Source organism: Ursus americanus, chromosome 17 (assembly GCF_024610735.1).
Source record: "Ursus americanus isolate L20-20 chromosome 17, mUrsAme1.1.p, whole genome shotgun sequence".
NCBI classification, from domain to species: Eukaryota; Metazoa; Chordata; class Mammalia; order Carnivora; family Ursidae; genus Ursus; species Ursus americanus.
The window spans coordinates 43,952,214-43,968,044 of record NC_142143.1 but is presented as its reverse complement, the minus strand read 5'-3'; the positions used below and the strand labels follow the sequence as shown (position 1 = coordinate 43,968,044).

The 15,831-nt window shown below is 42.8% G+C and overlaps 1 protein-coding gene across 1 annotated transcript in view; it reads left to right on the top strand.

Moving 5' to 3' along the window:
- The window catches only part of LGR5 (leucine rich repeat containing G protein-coupled receptor 5), a 124,765-nt gene extending 109,255 nt beyond the window's left edge, over positions 1-15,510 (top strand). Inside the window, exons 12-18 of the mRNA XM_045789577.2 lie at positions 1,092-1,157; positions 2,090-2,161; positions 6,139-6,210; positions 7,053-7,178; positions 8,193-8,338; positions 9,895-9,978; positions 11,371-15,510. Coding sequence (XP_045645533.1) covers positions 1,092-1,157; positions 2,090-2,161; positions 6,139-6,210; positions 7,053-7,178; positions 8,193-8,338; positions 9,895-9,978; positions 11,371-12,458 — 1,654 coding nt within the window. The 3' untranslated portion in view covers positions 12,459-15,510. The remainder of the gene's footprint in view (positions 1-1,091; positions 1,158-2,089; positions 2,162-6,138; positions 6,211-7,052; positions 7,179-8,192; positions 8,339-9,894; positions 9,979-11,370) is intronic.
- The last annotated feature ends 321 nt before the right edge of the window (positions 15,511-15,831 follow it).

Below are 15,831 nucleotides of genomic sequence, written 5' to 3'. Positions count from 1 at the left end.
ACTATGAGGTATACAGATTTCTCCCCTTGTTGTCTGTGGAAACGAGTGAACCAAATTATTATCAGCTGTGATGATATGTGTGTCCATTTTATCACATTCACTATTTTTTTTAAATACACACCATTTTGTTAACCGGATGCATTTGTGCATAGGTGTGGGGTGTGGTTTGGAGTTTTTTCATTTTTGGTTTGGTCTTTCAAACCTCTAGTATAAACTACAAATTTGTGTTGGCAAACAGCTTCATCTGCATTATTATGTGTAGTAAATGAGCTGTCTTTCTAGATAAATTCCATTCGTTCAATAAATGTCTAACGGAGTGCTCAATTACAAGCACAAAATAATTTAAAAGCCTCTTAGAAAACTATGGATTTTTCAGTTGCGTAGTGGTGATCTGGTTTTAAGAATTAGAATCAGGCATGAAAGTGTGTTCGTTGATTAGCTGATAACTTTTTAAACATGAGACAAGATTTTTTTTAAGTATCTATGTTCCTTTACCTACCAGCTTTCTTTTTTTAAGCTTTCTGCAAATTACCGTGGCTTGTTTTAGATTAGTTATATTATACTATAAATATGTCCAGATGTTTTTGTTATTCTCTAATTTGTTGAGTTTTGGCTGAAGACTTTCTTAGATTTTTCCCCCTTGCAGTGATTGATTTCAAAGTTAGTGCTGTGTTTTGAATTGTTGTTGGTTTTTTTTTTTTTTAGTTGATTAGAAAAGAACCAACAATGATTCTCTTAGCTGCAGAGATACAGCAGCTCTTAGAGAGGCACAATTATTTAATTTAATTTGTACTCATTTCAGTAAGATAATAGCTAGAACATGGTAGATCATCACTAAGAAAATATAAATAAATTCGTTAAGTAAATTATTTAAATCAATTAAAGAAGTACAACAGCTACATTTCAGTAAACGTTTGGATCTGTGCTTAATCCAATAATGCCTATGACTACCTGCTCCGTGTCAGGACTGGGGAAACATTCAGAGTCTGCCTTTGGGAGACATATCATCTTGGAGGGGAAAGGAGAGCAAAGCATGTTTCCTTAGGATTAATATGTAACAGATTTTCCCTTTTGTACCTTCTGTTTTCCAGAGATCTATCTTACAACCTGCTAGAAGATTTACCCAGTTTTTCGGTCTGCCAAAAGCTTCAGAAAATGTATGTCTATAAGTCTCAAAGTCACTTAACAAAAAACAAGAGCCAAAACTCACATTTGCAGGGATCATTGGTTTGTTGCCCCCGTGATTCACTGGGGAGACATTTGGTGCTTTCCCTTCTCATACGCACAAGGTGTGACTGTGTAGGATGGCTATTAACTTGGGGAACATAGATAATATTATTTTACCATGCATTGTACTGTGAGTAAAGCATTTATTGTGCTCTTTCCACCCCAGATTCGGTGTTATAACGGAACTTTGGTGCTGAGGAGTTTGGGGATTTTTCTGAACTTACATATCCAACTAGCGGTATTATTTGTAAATATGGGAGGGACTTGGGTTTGTTGCGTGTTTGTTTCACAATAGGCATCTTTAGAGGGGGTGCCGTATTTGTCATATTCGAGATGCCATTGATGCTACGTATGCAGGAAACATTTTAACGTTCCTTTCTTAAAATTGTCTCCGCAAAACAACAGCCTTATTGCTTTAAAGTCATACTTCGGTTTTGATCAAAACGATATTAACCATCTATTTTTCCCCACTTCGTTTTTCTCTGAAAGCCTTTGGGTGATTAAGAGAGAAAAAAAGGCAAATCTGTCTTTAAAAGGTAAGGATTTGACTCTCTTAAAGACCCTCAGAGAACACTAGAAAGGCTCAAAAGGCAGACCAGGCACCAAGGGATTGAATGAGGCTGGCGTTTGGAACTCAGTTTTACGCCCACCCAGAGGAACTCGTTGCTTCGAAAGAGAGGCAACACTTAAGTGTATAAATTGAAATGTTCTTCTTTAAGCAAAACAAAAACTTTTAAATCAGTCACTTGATAGTCACACCTCGTTCCTTTGAGGGCAGGTAATCTGTCTGTAGAAGTTCTCTGAAGACTAATCTTTGAAACCAGTGACTTTGAAATCAATCTGTGGAACTCTGTCGTTTCAGAGACCTGCGGCATAATGAGATCTATGAAATTAAAGGTGACACTTTCCAGCAGCTGCTTAGCCTCCGAGCTCTGTGAGTACTGCCTCCCAGCTCCTTCCCCAACACAGAGCGCTTTCTGCCCCAGTATTTTCTTTCCGCTGTATACGGGTGTTGTTGGACCTTTGTGCCTATTTATGCTATGAAAAGGCAAATCTCTTGCTCGTGATAATTTTCGGGAATATATTCAAAAGTCTTAAATTTGCAATCTGCTCTCTGACCTGGAACTTGGATAAAGAAGAAGGAGGCCAAGCTGTTGACTTGCCTACGAAACGTGTTTCTGTCAGCAGCCTGGAATTGGTAGGGATCGTTTTCCACACAGAAATGGGATGCCCATACAATTCTTCTTGCCTGTTCATTTTTCCTGGGTAAACAGTTCTCGGTGTGTGTCTCAAAGTGCTTAAGGGCGGGGGGGGGGGGGGAGACACTGTAAAGAATTCAGGCTCCAGGCCCTCACCTGCCTCCTGAGTTAGACTCTCTCAGGTGGGTCCAATCTGCATATTAACAAGTGCACTAAGGTTTGAGCACAGATGCCCTGGAAAACGCTTCTGTTGATCAGATGACTGAGAATTGTAAATACAGTATCTAATTCATTTTATGAGCGAAAATACCATATATTAACCATAAATTTAAAAAAAAAACAACTTGGTAACGGATTGTTTTCTGTGACAGATCTTTTTCATCTTGAAACTGAATTTCAATGTAATTTTGATGCATAATGACAGTATGTAATGTTTAAACTCTGGTATATTTTGTTAAAAACCCCTTTTTTCCCCTAAAGTGTTGGGTTTTTTTGTTTTAGATTTATTTATTTATTTTAGAGAGAGAGAGTGACTGGGGAGGGGGAGGGGCAGAGGGAGAGAGAGAATCCCAAGCAAACTCCCCACTGAACACAGAGCCCGACAAGGAGCTCAGTCTCACGACCCTGAAATCATGACCTGAGCCAAAATTAAGCATTGGCGCTTAACCAACTGAGCCACCCAGGCGACCCCCTAAGGTTTTTCTTACCACTTAAGAGACTATATCCTTGTAAAATAATATCATTCCTCAAAACATCTTCTCCTAAAAATTTATCTTGAAAACTATCTTGTTCTGAATTTAAATATGTTGCCCGTTCCTTAATTTTGGTATCAGCTTGTGAAGTTCTACTTTTATTTTAATAAATGTCAAACAAAAATACATTACCTAATTTCATTACCTTTTTCACCCAGTTGGAGTTCTGGCTCTTTCCAAAAGTCAGTTCCATTTTAAAAGGCTGATATAGTTGATAACACTGTATTATGTCATTGGAATTTGCTAATATAATAGAACTTAAATGTTCTCACCAAAAATACATATATGTTTTTTCCGTATACACACAAAACAAAAGGCTGACCTCTAACGACACCAGAAGAACGGGACACAGACCTTGAAGACTCCGTGTCCGAGTCTCCCTGAATTCCTCCTGCCCCTTAGACCTCATATCTGTCACTCACCAAACTCTGCCACCTCCAGTTCATCCACTCTTCTGCCACAGGCCCACGGAATGACTTCGCTGGGTCACCACCATCATCCGCCTAACCACCCTTTCCGCCATCGTCTCCACTCATTCATCCCATTCTCTGAAGAGAATCTTTCTCAAATAGAAATCTCATCATGGTGCTTCCCTGCTTCAAGAATCTCGTTAGCCCCCTTCAAGATCAAGCCTAGACTTCCCAGCACCGCCCTTCAAAATCTGACTCCAACCTCCTAGTACAATCTGCCGACTCCCACCCACACGTTCCCAGGCCTCTGACACATGGTGGCTAGTTCCCCTGTTCCTGCTGCCCGTCGGATTCCTCCCCACTCTTGACTTGCCCCCTGCTCGTGCCCTTGTAAGAACAAGATCTCCTGCCGTGAGCCCACACTGCTCTGCTGATGCCCTTTGCACGGTCTCTGCTACAGGACCCAACACTCAGCACTGCCAAGCGTAGACTGTGCCCTACCTAAAAATGACCAGAACTTTTTCATCGTCTGACCCCAGGGTCTAGTGCAGTGGCTCTCTCATTATTTACTTAAGAATTTCAAACATGTTCTGAGCAAAAAGATTGGGGACTCTGATGTCAGTCAGCTTGAGTTTGAATCCCAGCTCCTGAGATGATTCAGTGACCTTGAGCAGGTCACTGAATGCTGTGTACTTCACTCCTCACCAGGAAAATGGGGCTGCTGGTAACACTTACCTCTTAGAGTTGTGGTGACGGCCATGAGACAATCCATGTAAAACAAAAACAAAAACCCACAACTCATAACCAAACCTGACACATAGTAAATATGCAATAGTATCATTATTATTCTCGTTGTTATCACTATTACAACAAGTGTATGTCCTTTTAAGGTAGCTCAGTAAGGGTCTTGGCAGGAAGTAGATTTCACCCCAGACGTTGCTAATGAAGAGTCACTTGCGCGGGGCTTGGCCGGGAGCACGCAAGCGATGGGTGTGCAGAAACCAACAACATGGCCAAGGCCGAGGCTGCAGGGATAGGGGCACAGAGAAGGGAGGCCGTGGTTGAGAAAGCATGCAACTGCCACCAGAGACAAGCTTCCAAAGCAGAGAAGGAGCACCAGTGCCCAAGTTCTCTGTCCTGGGCTTCCACTGGGAATCCAACTGCGAGCAGTAGGGTGCTGCCTCCAGGGTCAGCCCCAGGCACGGAACAGGGCGGGAGAGCGGAAATGGCTCCTTGGGGGCTGCTGGGGGGATTCCAGCACTCGGGTGTACAAATAGGAGAGGAATTACAGTCCTTTGAGCATACAAATTCTCCCATATTTACTCGAAATCCAGTCAAAATGCTATAAAGCCCCATGGCAGGACTTGGCCTCCAATCCTGATATTGCCCTCTGTGAGGCTCACCGGGGGCACCCATGTTCCCCTTAAAGCCACCAGAGACTTTGACAGAGGGTAGGACCTGCTCCCCTCACTGGACAGAGACTTTAGGAGCAGCTCAGGAGAAGACAGTCTCCTCACTCAATCACCCAAGCCCGTTTGGAGCTTCCCCACTCCTTCCCTGCCGTGGCCTCCCCTTGCTAGCCAAACTGCTTTCTGTTCTGGAATCCCGGTGGATCAAAATAGAAAGCCTTCCCGTTTCATCCAGTTTAGGGAGCCTTTCAGATGAGAATATGAGTGTTCTGTGAAGACCATTTCTCCAAGGTAACTCGGGAGGCCCAGTATCATAAATAAACCCCTCATCTACGCCAGAGAAAAGTTGACTGTGATCACTTTCAATTTCCTCAGATGTCTCCACTTTCGCTACACTCATTAGGCATTTTAAAAAGACAAATTTTAAGTTCACTGTTCCTTTTTTGAAATGTGGAAGTTCTTATTCCTGCTGAATTATCTACATTTCAGTGTGTGTGTGTGTGTGTGTGTGTGTGTGTGTGTAGTGAATTTTATTTCTCCATAAATTGTAGGTTTGCCTCATTATTAAAGGATTTTATTTCCAACATATTAGCCCCTTTCGGTTTATTTTGCAGTTAAGAATTTAAACGTGCATCTCCTTTACTGGAAATTCTTTTTTTTTTTTTTTTTTAATACTTCTCAGTGTTTCTCTTGCAGCCTGACATACCTGACAATGTACAGAAAGCGTTGCTGAGTTTTGTTAAACATTCAGGTCATTTCATCCACTTGGAATTTGTCAGAGGAAGACCCTCAGAAGGTCCTGTCTCTTACACCTCCTCCACCCCCACTCATCTCAGAAACGCCCTCATAAAATTTCACAAGCCTGTTTCAGTCTACTTTCTAGCAAACAGAGAGTAAAATCTAAAATATCCACCTGCATGATTTTTCCTTGATTGATTTAAAACAAGGTTGATTTAAAGTTCCCTCTTCAGTCATTTTATAGTAATATCTTTACCTAAGGGCTGAGTTGATAAGCTCATTGTTTTGTCCTGAATGGAAGTTAAAATCTGGCAGAAAAATGTAATATATATGGTAAAACGTCACACAACTTTTTAAAAAATATATAATCCTCTCATTTGCCTTTTTTTTTTTTTTTAAATAGGAATTTAGCCTGGAACAAAATTGCCATCATTCATCCCAATGCATTTTCCACTTTGCCATCTCTAAGAAAGCTGTGAGTATTTCGTGACTTGCTTATGGCATGTTTTAAATAATTGAGGGGGGTCACCTAAATTCATCAAAAATGTCGGTTTTGCCGAAGAGGCCCCTGAGCACAGACTGCCCAGGCCTTAGTGCTCCCCGCACTGGAGCTGAGTCAGACCGGAGAGGAGCCCCTCACTCCCCCTACCCCCCCACCCCGCGCCGCCAAGGCCACGGTGGCCCTGACGTGTGTAATTGAAGATCAGGGTGACAGCTGGTTCTGGTTATTGAGGTGAAATTTTCCATTTTCGCTGAGCAATCAGGTGGGGTGGAATAAGATGTCATTTCAGTTCCAAAGCGTTTTCAGTTCACATTTGCCATCCTGACTGAGAGAAAACTTTCCTGTCCCATTTCCCACCCCTATCCGCAACCCCTCCCCCCTTCTTATGCCTTCCTCTCCCTTCTCCCTTGTCGAACAGAGAGAGAAGTTGCTGGTCAGAGTGCACGGGAGGAAAGGGAATAAAACGTGCCCGCGTCTTCCCCTCCCCCCCAACTTAATCCACTCACCATCACTTTTCAAATTAGATGTAGCACCTTCCACTGATTTTTGATGTCCCCACCTGGCAAAATGAAGCTGAACGTAGAAATTACAGTTTGGATGTGACTAAAACACGTTCCCCGGGCAATTCTGATTGTAAATCGAAAAGTTTTCAGGAGCTATACAAAATGGGTATTTTTACCATGAAGGATATGGACCCTGCTTAGAAGTTCTTATGGAGCAGTTTAATAATCTTTAGGTTTGTTTTTTTTTTTTTTTTAACATCGATGCTTTCTGCTGAACAGACCAAAAGCCAATTGTTGTTTGATGTTTTGCAGGGACCTATCCTCCAACCGCCTGTCGTCTTTTCCTGTAACGGGGTTACATGGTTTAACTCACTTAAAATTAACAGGAAACCATGCCTTACAGAGCTTGATATCATCTGAAAACTTTCCAGAACTCAAGTGAGTTTCTCATTAAAACTAATAAGATACATTTGTGGTCATGCGAAATAATAGACGTGTTATAGTAGTTTTCGAAATTTATGAGGTCATGGGACTCTTTTGAATTGCGTTTCATGCCCTCAAGTCCCCCACCCCTGGGGCATTGTTAGGACAAGCCCTGAAGGGGGGACCGCATCTTCCTGATCACATTTCCTTTCTTTCTCAAAGGTGCTTCCCAGAATCCTAGCGTTCATGGGAAGAGTTTGAAAAACATCGATCCATGGGACATAAACTAGGAAACGTAATGAAATAACATGATAACGTTATGTAGTCCTGCTTACGTTTTTCAATTTATCTAGCTTGTTATATGTTCTAATAAAATGTACTAAATTTATATTTCTTTGAGGAAGTAATGCTCCTTAAAACCTGTTATGCTTATTACATATATATATATATGTGTGTGTGTGTATATATACATATATATACATAGTTTTTAAACCACAGTACATTTTACATACTTTTAAAACCATAACCCCAAAAGAGAGTTTGGAAAGTAGAAGAGAGTAAAAATCTAAAAATACCCTCTAAACAACTTTTTATTTTTTTTCCTCGCAGATTTTGTTTCCAATGTATTTCTAATCGTTAGAACCACAGTACATATACAGACCTACGTCATGTTTTCATTACATTATGTCAGACTATAAGCACTTTTTAATGGTGCTGAAATTTCCCTAGCAGTCATTTTTTAACTTCTTTATTATGGAAATTTTCAAGCACCAAAGTGGAGAAAATAATATAATACATGCATCACTCAGCCTCAGCAATTATCAACATTTCATGGCAATGATTTTTAATAAGTCCATTGTTATTATAAACAGCACAGTAATGAACATCTTTATACCCAGTTAATATTTTAGTTTCTTAATTAAGGCTAAGATCCAAAGACAGAATTACTGAGTGAAAGAAGACGAACACTATATTTAACAACCTGCGTCTTTAAGGATGTGTTTTTTGCTTGGTGTTGTTCATTTAAAGGGTTATAGAAATGCCTTATGCCTACCAGTGTTGTGCATTTGGAGTGTGTGAGAATGTCTATAAAATTTCTAATCAATGGAATAAAGAGGACAACAGCAGTACAGATGAGCTTCATAAGAAAGATGCTGGAATGTTTCAAGTTCAAGGTAAGACCTGCTATGTCGCAGTGATGAAATTATATCTAGAAGGGTCTTGAAAAGTCATCAAACAGGTCATTTAACTCCAGACAAGTCCCTGTGTAACCAGCCCCAGCAAGCTGGCAGTCCATCCCAGAGAAGACTTCAAGACTCCCAGAGAAAGAGAGATATCCCTTAGGATTCATTCTAAAAGTTCATCTTTTCTGTAAGCGATTTCTTCATACTTTTGTTTATAATTTGACCCCCCTTAGCATAGACTACCCTCAGGGGGAATTCTTAATATTGATGTTAATATTTCCATACGCTTTTAAAAGGGCCTCATCCTTATGGAAACCTTTTTTTTAAAACATGTTTCTGAGTGGTTTTCTCCAGAAGATAAAATCCATTTTTTTTCTCATGGCCTGAGAGGAACAGACAGTATAGGCATTTAGATGCCTCCATATGTCAGCAGAAGGGCTTAAGAATCCCACTTCTCATCCAACTAATTCTAAAACATTCTCCCCTCCCACCCCCCATAGAGGCATCTGTCAGGAAGGTGAAATGAGATAATGTCTGTAAAGCCCTGGCTTTCCTTGAAGTAAGACCTTACTTCAGCAGACAGCAATGCACCTGAAACCACACCTGTGGTAATGAGGAGGCGCCCTGGCGGCCCCCACTTTCCTTTCCCTGCCAACCTTGCAAGTTCGCACAGAGTCTAAACAGACTGGCTTCTCCTCCTTTGGGCCCTAATGATTTGTTGATTCCCGAGCAAGTGTGATTCGTCTGTCCGCGTGTTACCTTACCATCTCCTCATGCACACACGTTGGTTTAAGGAGCTGATCTTTGAGCCCTTGGCTTTTTTTTTGAGGCCACAGCATGTATCTGGCTCATGTTTTCCCCTTAGTTTCCTGCTTCATCCATGCTAATTTCTACTATATGTATTCACTCAGGAAAAAAAAAATAAGAGTGCTACTGTGTGCCAGGAGGAACGCAATGGACAAGAAAGACAAAGCTCTTCACGGAGTTTATGTTGCAGGGCAGTGATTCTATACGTTAGATCACACAACTCCGATTTCATAAATAGCTGCCAAACTGAGCACCGAGCAGTAACTTGATTTGTCCTTTGTGAAGCAGAATTTCCCCGGGGAAGACACTACATCTGATTCTCCTTCTCGAGCTCGGAGAACACAGCCCAGAACCTTTGCACTCTAGCTATCTAAGCGTTGGAAAATTGGATAAAGAGAGGCCCCCAGCCTCTCTCTAATTTAGGTCGTGCAGTTTGGGGCCCTCCTGAGCTGCAGGGAACAAGGACAGAATGAGAGAGCTAAGGTGTTATGGCCCGGAGCCTGGGGTTACCCTCCCCCACCCCCAGTTCATCTGCAATACTACGTCACATAGTAGCTCGAGTAGGACACCCCAAGGCAGCTTTGTGATAGATTTCCAGAAAGCCGGAGCCCCAGGAAAAGTGGGCCATCTGGCCTTCAGTTCCCTCTGTGACCTTTCATATCTCGAGGATGTGGTCCTGGGCTGTGGTCCCCAGGAAAGAGAGACAGAACCCATCATTCCAGGGCCTCTCCTTCCTGCAGATGAGCGTGATCTTGAAGATTTCCTGCTGGACTTTGAGGAAGACCTGAAAGCCCTTCATTCGGCGCAGTGCTCACCTGCCCCAGGTGAGAAGGGTCCCAGCAGCGCAGCGCCCACCGCTGACTCTGAGGCCATCACTGACATATTGGCGACGCTTCAAAGCAGAGTCTGTGCTGCCTTTGAGGCCCTTATATCCCTCCCCGTGGGGAGCTTTGAAATAGAAATGTCCATTCCCTAGAGTTGGTCCCCATTCATAGATAGGGTTTGACTTGGAAAATTAGAGAATCAATCATGTAGTTAGAAGCATATGCAATTTTTTTAAAGATTTTACTTATTTATTTATTATTTACTTGAGGGGGGAGCGTGCACAGGCTGCGTGCGGGGGGGGGGGGTCCTCGAGGAACAGATGGGGAGGGAAAGAGCTCAAGCAGACTCCCTGCTAAGTGACATTGATGACTCTCGGCCCCATCTCACAACCCTGAGATCATGACCTGAGCCAAAATCAAGAGTCTGACACTTAACCAACTGAGCCACCCAGACACCTGGCATAGGCAACTTTTTTTTTTTAAGATTTTATTTATTTATTTGACAGAGAGACAGCCAGCGAGAGAGGGAACACAAACAGGGGGAGTGGGAGAGGAAGAAGCAGGCTCCCAGCGGAGGAGCCCGATGCGGGGCTCGATCCCAGAACACCGGGATCACGCCCCGAGCCAAAGGCAGACGCTTAACGACTGAGCCACCCTGGCACCCCTGGCATAGGCAATTTTTTAAGTGATATCAGCAATCTAGCCTGAGCTGGTATACAGCAGTCTTGCTTCATGGGATCATTTATTTTTTAAAATTTCGTCTTTCCTAAATAGCTGTTTGATTAAAGCAAATAATAGTTTATACAGGCAAGTAAAAAACTGTATATTGACTTCATGTAAGTGCCCATTCCCAGGAACAGGATGGGCCAGTTGCAAAAAACAAAAAACAGCTGGGAAGGGTTGATACTTTATTTTCCACAACTGGATTCTCTTGTTCTCAAACGTCAAATGTCATTATAAACCTAGGATGAGATTTTCACGAAATGCTCTCTTCTACTACCCATACTTCCCTTTCTAATATTATGGAGTATTTCCCTGGGATTCTCTTTCTCTGCTTCCAGAACATTTTTGAAGCATTCTGAAAAAAATACAATGAAAAGCCCAGGAGATCTGGCTTTTCACCTGGCCCCAACTCCGCTGTCTTTGGGGGACCTTAATCAGTGATTGACATTCCCCATCTCCGTTTCTCTGTGTTTAGCTTCAGAACGAGCACCTGGTGTTCATGTTTTCACGGTAGTTCAAGAAAGTAGAGCATGCCACAGGGAGCCGTGTGTCACTCCGGCTGTTACTGGCCTCTCTGTTTGTGTGCTAATGAGAGAAACAAAAAGGTAATGTGGCAGGAGTCGTAAACGCTAGTTTGATACCCAGTCTTTTTCTTCCTCGGACTTCTAGGCCCCTTCAAGCTCTGCGAGTACCTGTTTGGTAGCTGGCTGATCAGAATTGGAGTGTGGACCATAGCCGTTTTGGCGCTGACTTGCAATGCCTTGGTGACCTTGACCGTGTTCAGAGCCCCTCTGTACATTTCCTCCATAAAACTGCTAATCGGGTTAATAGCGGCAGTGAACACGCTCATGGGGGTCTCCAGCGCTGTGCTGGCTGGTGTGGACGCCTTCACTTTCGGCAGCTTCGCACAGCATGGGGCGTGGTGGGAGCAGGGGGTCGGTTGTCAAGTCGTCGGGTTTTTGTCCATTTTTGCTTCGGAATCGTCTGTTTTCCTGCTTACGCTGGCAGCCCTGGAGCGTGGGTTCTCTGCGAAATGCTCTGCAAGATTCGAAAGGAGAACTCCTCTCTCCAGTCTGAAAGCGATCATTCTGCTCTGCGCGGTGCTGGCCTTGACCATCGCCACGGTTCCGCTGCTGGGGGGCCGTGAGTTCAGCGCCTCCCCGCTCTGCCTGCCCCTGCCGTTCGGCGAGCCCAGCACCACAGGCTACATGGTCGCGCTCGTCTTGCTCAACTCCCTGTGCTTCCTGGTGATGACCATTGCCTACACCAAGCTCTGCTGCAGTTTGGAAAAGGGAGACCTGGAGAATATGTGGGACTGTTCTATGGTGAAACACATTGCTCTGTTGCTCTTCACCAACTGTACCCTGTACTGCCCCGTGGCCTTCTTGTCCTTCTCCTCCTTACTAAACCTCACCTTCATCAGTCCTGAAGTAATTACGTTTATCCTTCTGGTGATTGTCCCGCTTCCCGCGTGCCTCAATCCCCTTCTCTACATCCTCTTCAATCCCCATTTTAAGGAAGATCTGGGGAGCCTGGGAAAGCAAACCCACTTCTGGACAAGATCGAGAAACCCGAGCCTGATGTCTATTAACTCAGACGATGTCGAGAAGCAGTCCTGTGACTCAACCCAAGCCTTGGTAACCTTCACCAGTGCCAGCATCGCCTACGACCTGCCTTCCAGTGCCGTGCCACCACCGGCTTACCCGGTGACCGAAAGCTGTCACCTTTCATCTGTGGCGTTTGTCCCATGTCTCTAATTAACCTGTGGGAGAAAAAGTTTTCAAACAGTGAGAACCCAAAAATATGAGATTGGGTACATCAGAGCAGTAACTAAAAAGAGCTGAGTGGAAGCTTTGTTTTTGGTATCTCTCAGTGCGGAAAAAGCTGAAAACCTGTTGATACTGGAGAGTGAAAAATAAGTCTAAATGCTGCTGGTATAATTCATTCAGATATAAGAGATAGATCAGTCACACCATTTAGGTATCCCCAGATTTTAAAAAGCAGATTTGAAATGTTCAAAAAAGATTCTCCATGATTTCAACTGAATTCTTTTTAAACCCACCCATCTAATTATTTGGGGAGAGGGGCAGAACTACTTGCTTACAAAAGAGGTTTTAAACCTGAAAACCCCTTAAAAGATGGTTAGAGGTGTTTGGAAAATAGGGTTTTAAATGGCCGACATTACTAAGCAGAGGCTGTGACCAGTAGGATTTCATTTTAATGACCATGTGGATGTTTTAGTCTTTGTTTGCCGTTCCTCCCAAAGGATCCTTCCAGGTCACCAATCCCCTCCTGAATGGATACCGTAGGGCATTCTTGGTCATATTTACATCGTTTTTAGACATGCCACATTGTGTGTATCAGCACGAGGTGGTTCCACCTCGGTGAAGTAAAACTGCCTACAAATATTTTGAAAGGAAAGGAAACTTAAATTCTTAAATTGCCATGCAGGCAATCATGTGGAAGTGAGGTCGGCTTTGTCTAATTCCTTGTTAACGCCTTGTTGTCCAGCACTCAGAATAAAAGGCCATGGCCGGCGATGGAAAGACCTAGAAAAGATGGTGAGCAACCTGGGAGGATTTGGGTGTGTTTGTTTGTTTGTTTTTTCAGGTGAGTGCACACTTTTTGCAGGTGGTTTTATCAGTTGAGTCAAACTACTGTGCATCTTAAGGAAATGATCAAATGCACACCGACATAAATGAAATCCCCTGGCGTAATAACTGCTCACACGTTCTCTCTAGTAGCTCTAGCAACGACGTCTGAAACCACTTTGGACTCAGCAGGGCCTTGGTAACATATCCTGTTTATTTAGCTCGGTTTTAGCTGTGTTGTCTCTGGACCAGCCCACTTGATGTCAGGAACATGACTTCTCTGCTTATTCCGTATGTAATACATGTGTTAAGTATTTTAAGAGACAAAATTATTACGTACTAAAGGTCAAAGGGTTAATTTGTAACTTCTATTATACCGCATTAGCTTCAAGACAACCAAACCAAAAGGCGCTTAGGTAGATTTATTTTTATATAAGCATGTTTATTTTGATCAGATGTTTTAACTTGGAATTGAAAAAAAATACATTTATGAGATGTTTTATAAGATGTGTAAATATAGAACTGTATTTATTACTACGGTAAAAATTCAGTAACACTAAGGACCATGATAATAAACCATGTACAGTGGCATATTCTTCCATATATATTGTGTTTCTCTGCCCATTGTCTTTAAATTCATTAACTGTGTATAATATGTGTAAATGTATAGTACTTGTAAATAGATCCCAAACTTGCTTTTCTATTGGGTACAAAATAAAAGAAATTTGTCATAAAATATGTGACTATAAAACAAAATATCTTCAGCTCTTTTACTGAGTCCACAGGCCAATACGTGGTCTCCTACATGTTTTTTATTTCTGATGTGTAAGTACATTTGCTATGGAAGTATTTGCACCTTAATATTTTAGGTGTTTTTGACTTATCTCAAGAAGTAAACCCTTCACAAGGGCATCAAAATATATTTACCAACTCCTGGGTTGTGTTAACTAGGACTAATAAGCCATTTTGTCATGGCAAGTGACTTGGTGAAGTTTATTGTCCCCAGTGAGAGTTTGGATTTCATAGCCAGAACCTATTTCTTTTACAATGTAAAAAGAAAAAAACTCCACAACTAGAAAGAAATATATAAATAACAAATCAATCTTAAAATTATTCAACAGGAACATGAGTTTTCTATAAATTCTTCCTTTTAAAAAATCGTATTTCATGACCACGTCAAGGCCAAAACGTTTTCTAAGGACGTGCGATTCTCAGGGCACAAAGACATGCACTGTTCCCCTTCAGTTCCCATCCCCCAAAACACAAGAAAGGAAATGATTTTCCTAACATCTTGCGCCAAACCCTCTCAGCTACAGCCGTGGTTCCTGCTGTCCCCATACAGATCGCAAAACGAAAGTGTCAATTCTGGTTGGAGGCCCGGCGTTATTGCTAAGATGACCCCTATTTAATGAGCACCCTCAGGGTAGCTGGCACTGAGTTCGCCACCCAGCCATCGGCTAGAACCATATGCTTCAACCTAACCGCGTTAACAGGCATCCAATGGTGTCTACTGGGCAGCCCGCACTTGGTTTGTCTTCAGCTGAAACAAGGGCTCTACCCATGATCTCACTCCTCCGACCCCAGATGGTGGACACAACAGTTGCTTCTAGAACAATGGATCTCAGTCCTCCTTCTCAACATACTTGCTTCTGGGTACCTAAAGTTCGGAACAAGTCCTGGCAGCCCACCTCTTTCTGCCCCACTCAAGAAAACACAAGTCAGTGATGTCATTTTTTCCAAAAGGGGAAAAAAATCCACTCTAACGTATTTCTTTAAAACCCCACAAACTCTATTACTTTATTAGCCAAACCTCGTTATAACACACCTCACAGCAAACCCTGTTCTGTCGAGTGTCTGATAAATGCTCTCCACTATATTACAGTAAGTCAGAGTGCCTGCAATTATGTCCACAAATCAGTCAACCTACAGTGAAAAGAAAAACAGAATAGCTCGACAGACGGAACAACAGCAAAAACAAAAATGGAAGATCGTAAATGGGCGGGTTAGCCTAGAAGTGGTTAACTTTACGTTTTCAAAATGGATTCATGGGGCACCTGGGTGGCTCAGTCGTGAAGCGTCTGCCTTTGGCTCAGGGCGTGATCCCAGGGTGCTGGGATCGAGCCCCGCATCGGGCTCCCTGCTCTGCTGGGAAGCCTGCTTCTCCCTCTCCTGCTCCCCCTGCTCGTGTTCCCTCTCTCGCTGGCTGTCTCTATCTCTGTCGAATAAATAAAATCTTTAAAAAAAAATTAAATCAAAATGGATTCATTCATTCAACAAATACTGGGTGCCTAGTATAGGCAGTGTTCTATACTTGGGGGTTTCTATGCAAAACACGGCCTACAGTTTGCACTCCAGTGGAGGAGAGACAGACAACAAGCAAATATAAACAAGGAAACGCATGATAGAAACACGAATGAAGGACATGAAGCTTGAACCTTGTGGCAGGAGTGCCTCGCATGTTACTTTAGACGCGGAGCTTAAGAAAGCTCTCTCTGGAAAGGCCACTTTGAAACGGCGATATTCAAAAAGGAGCCACCTT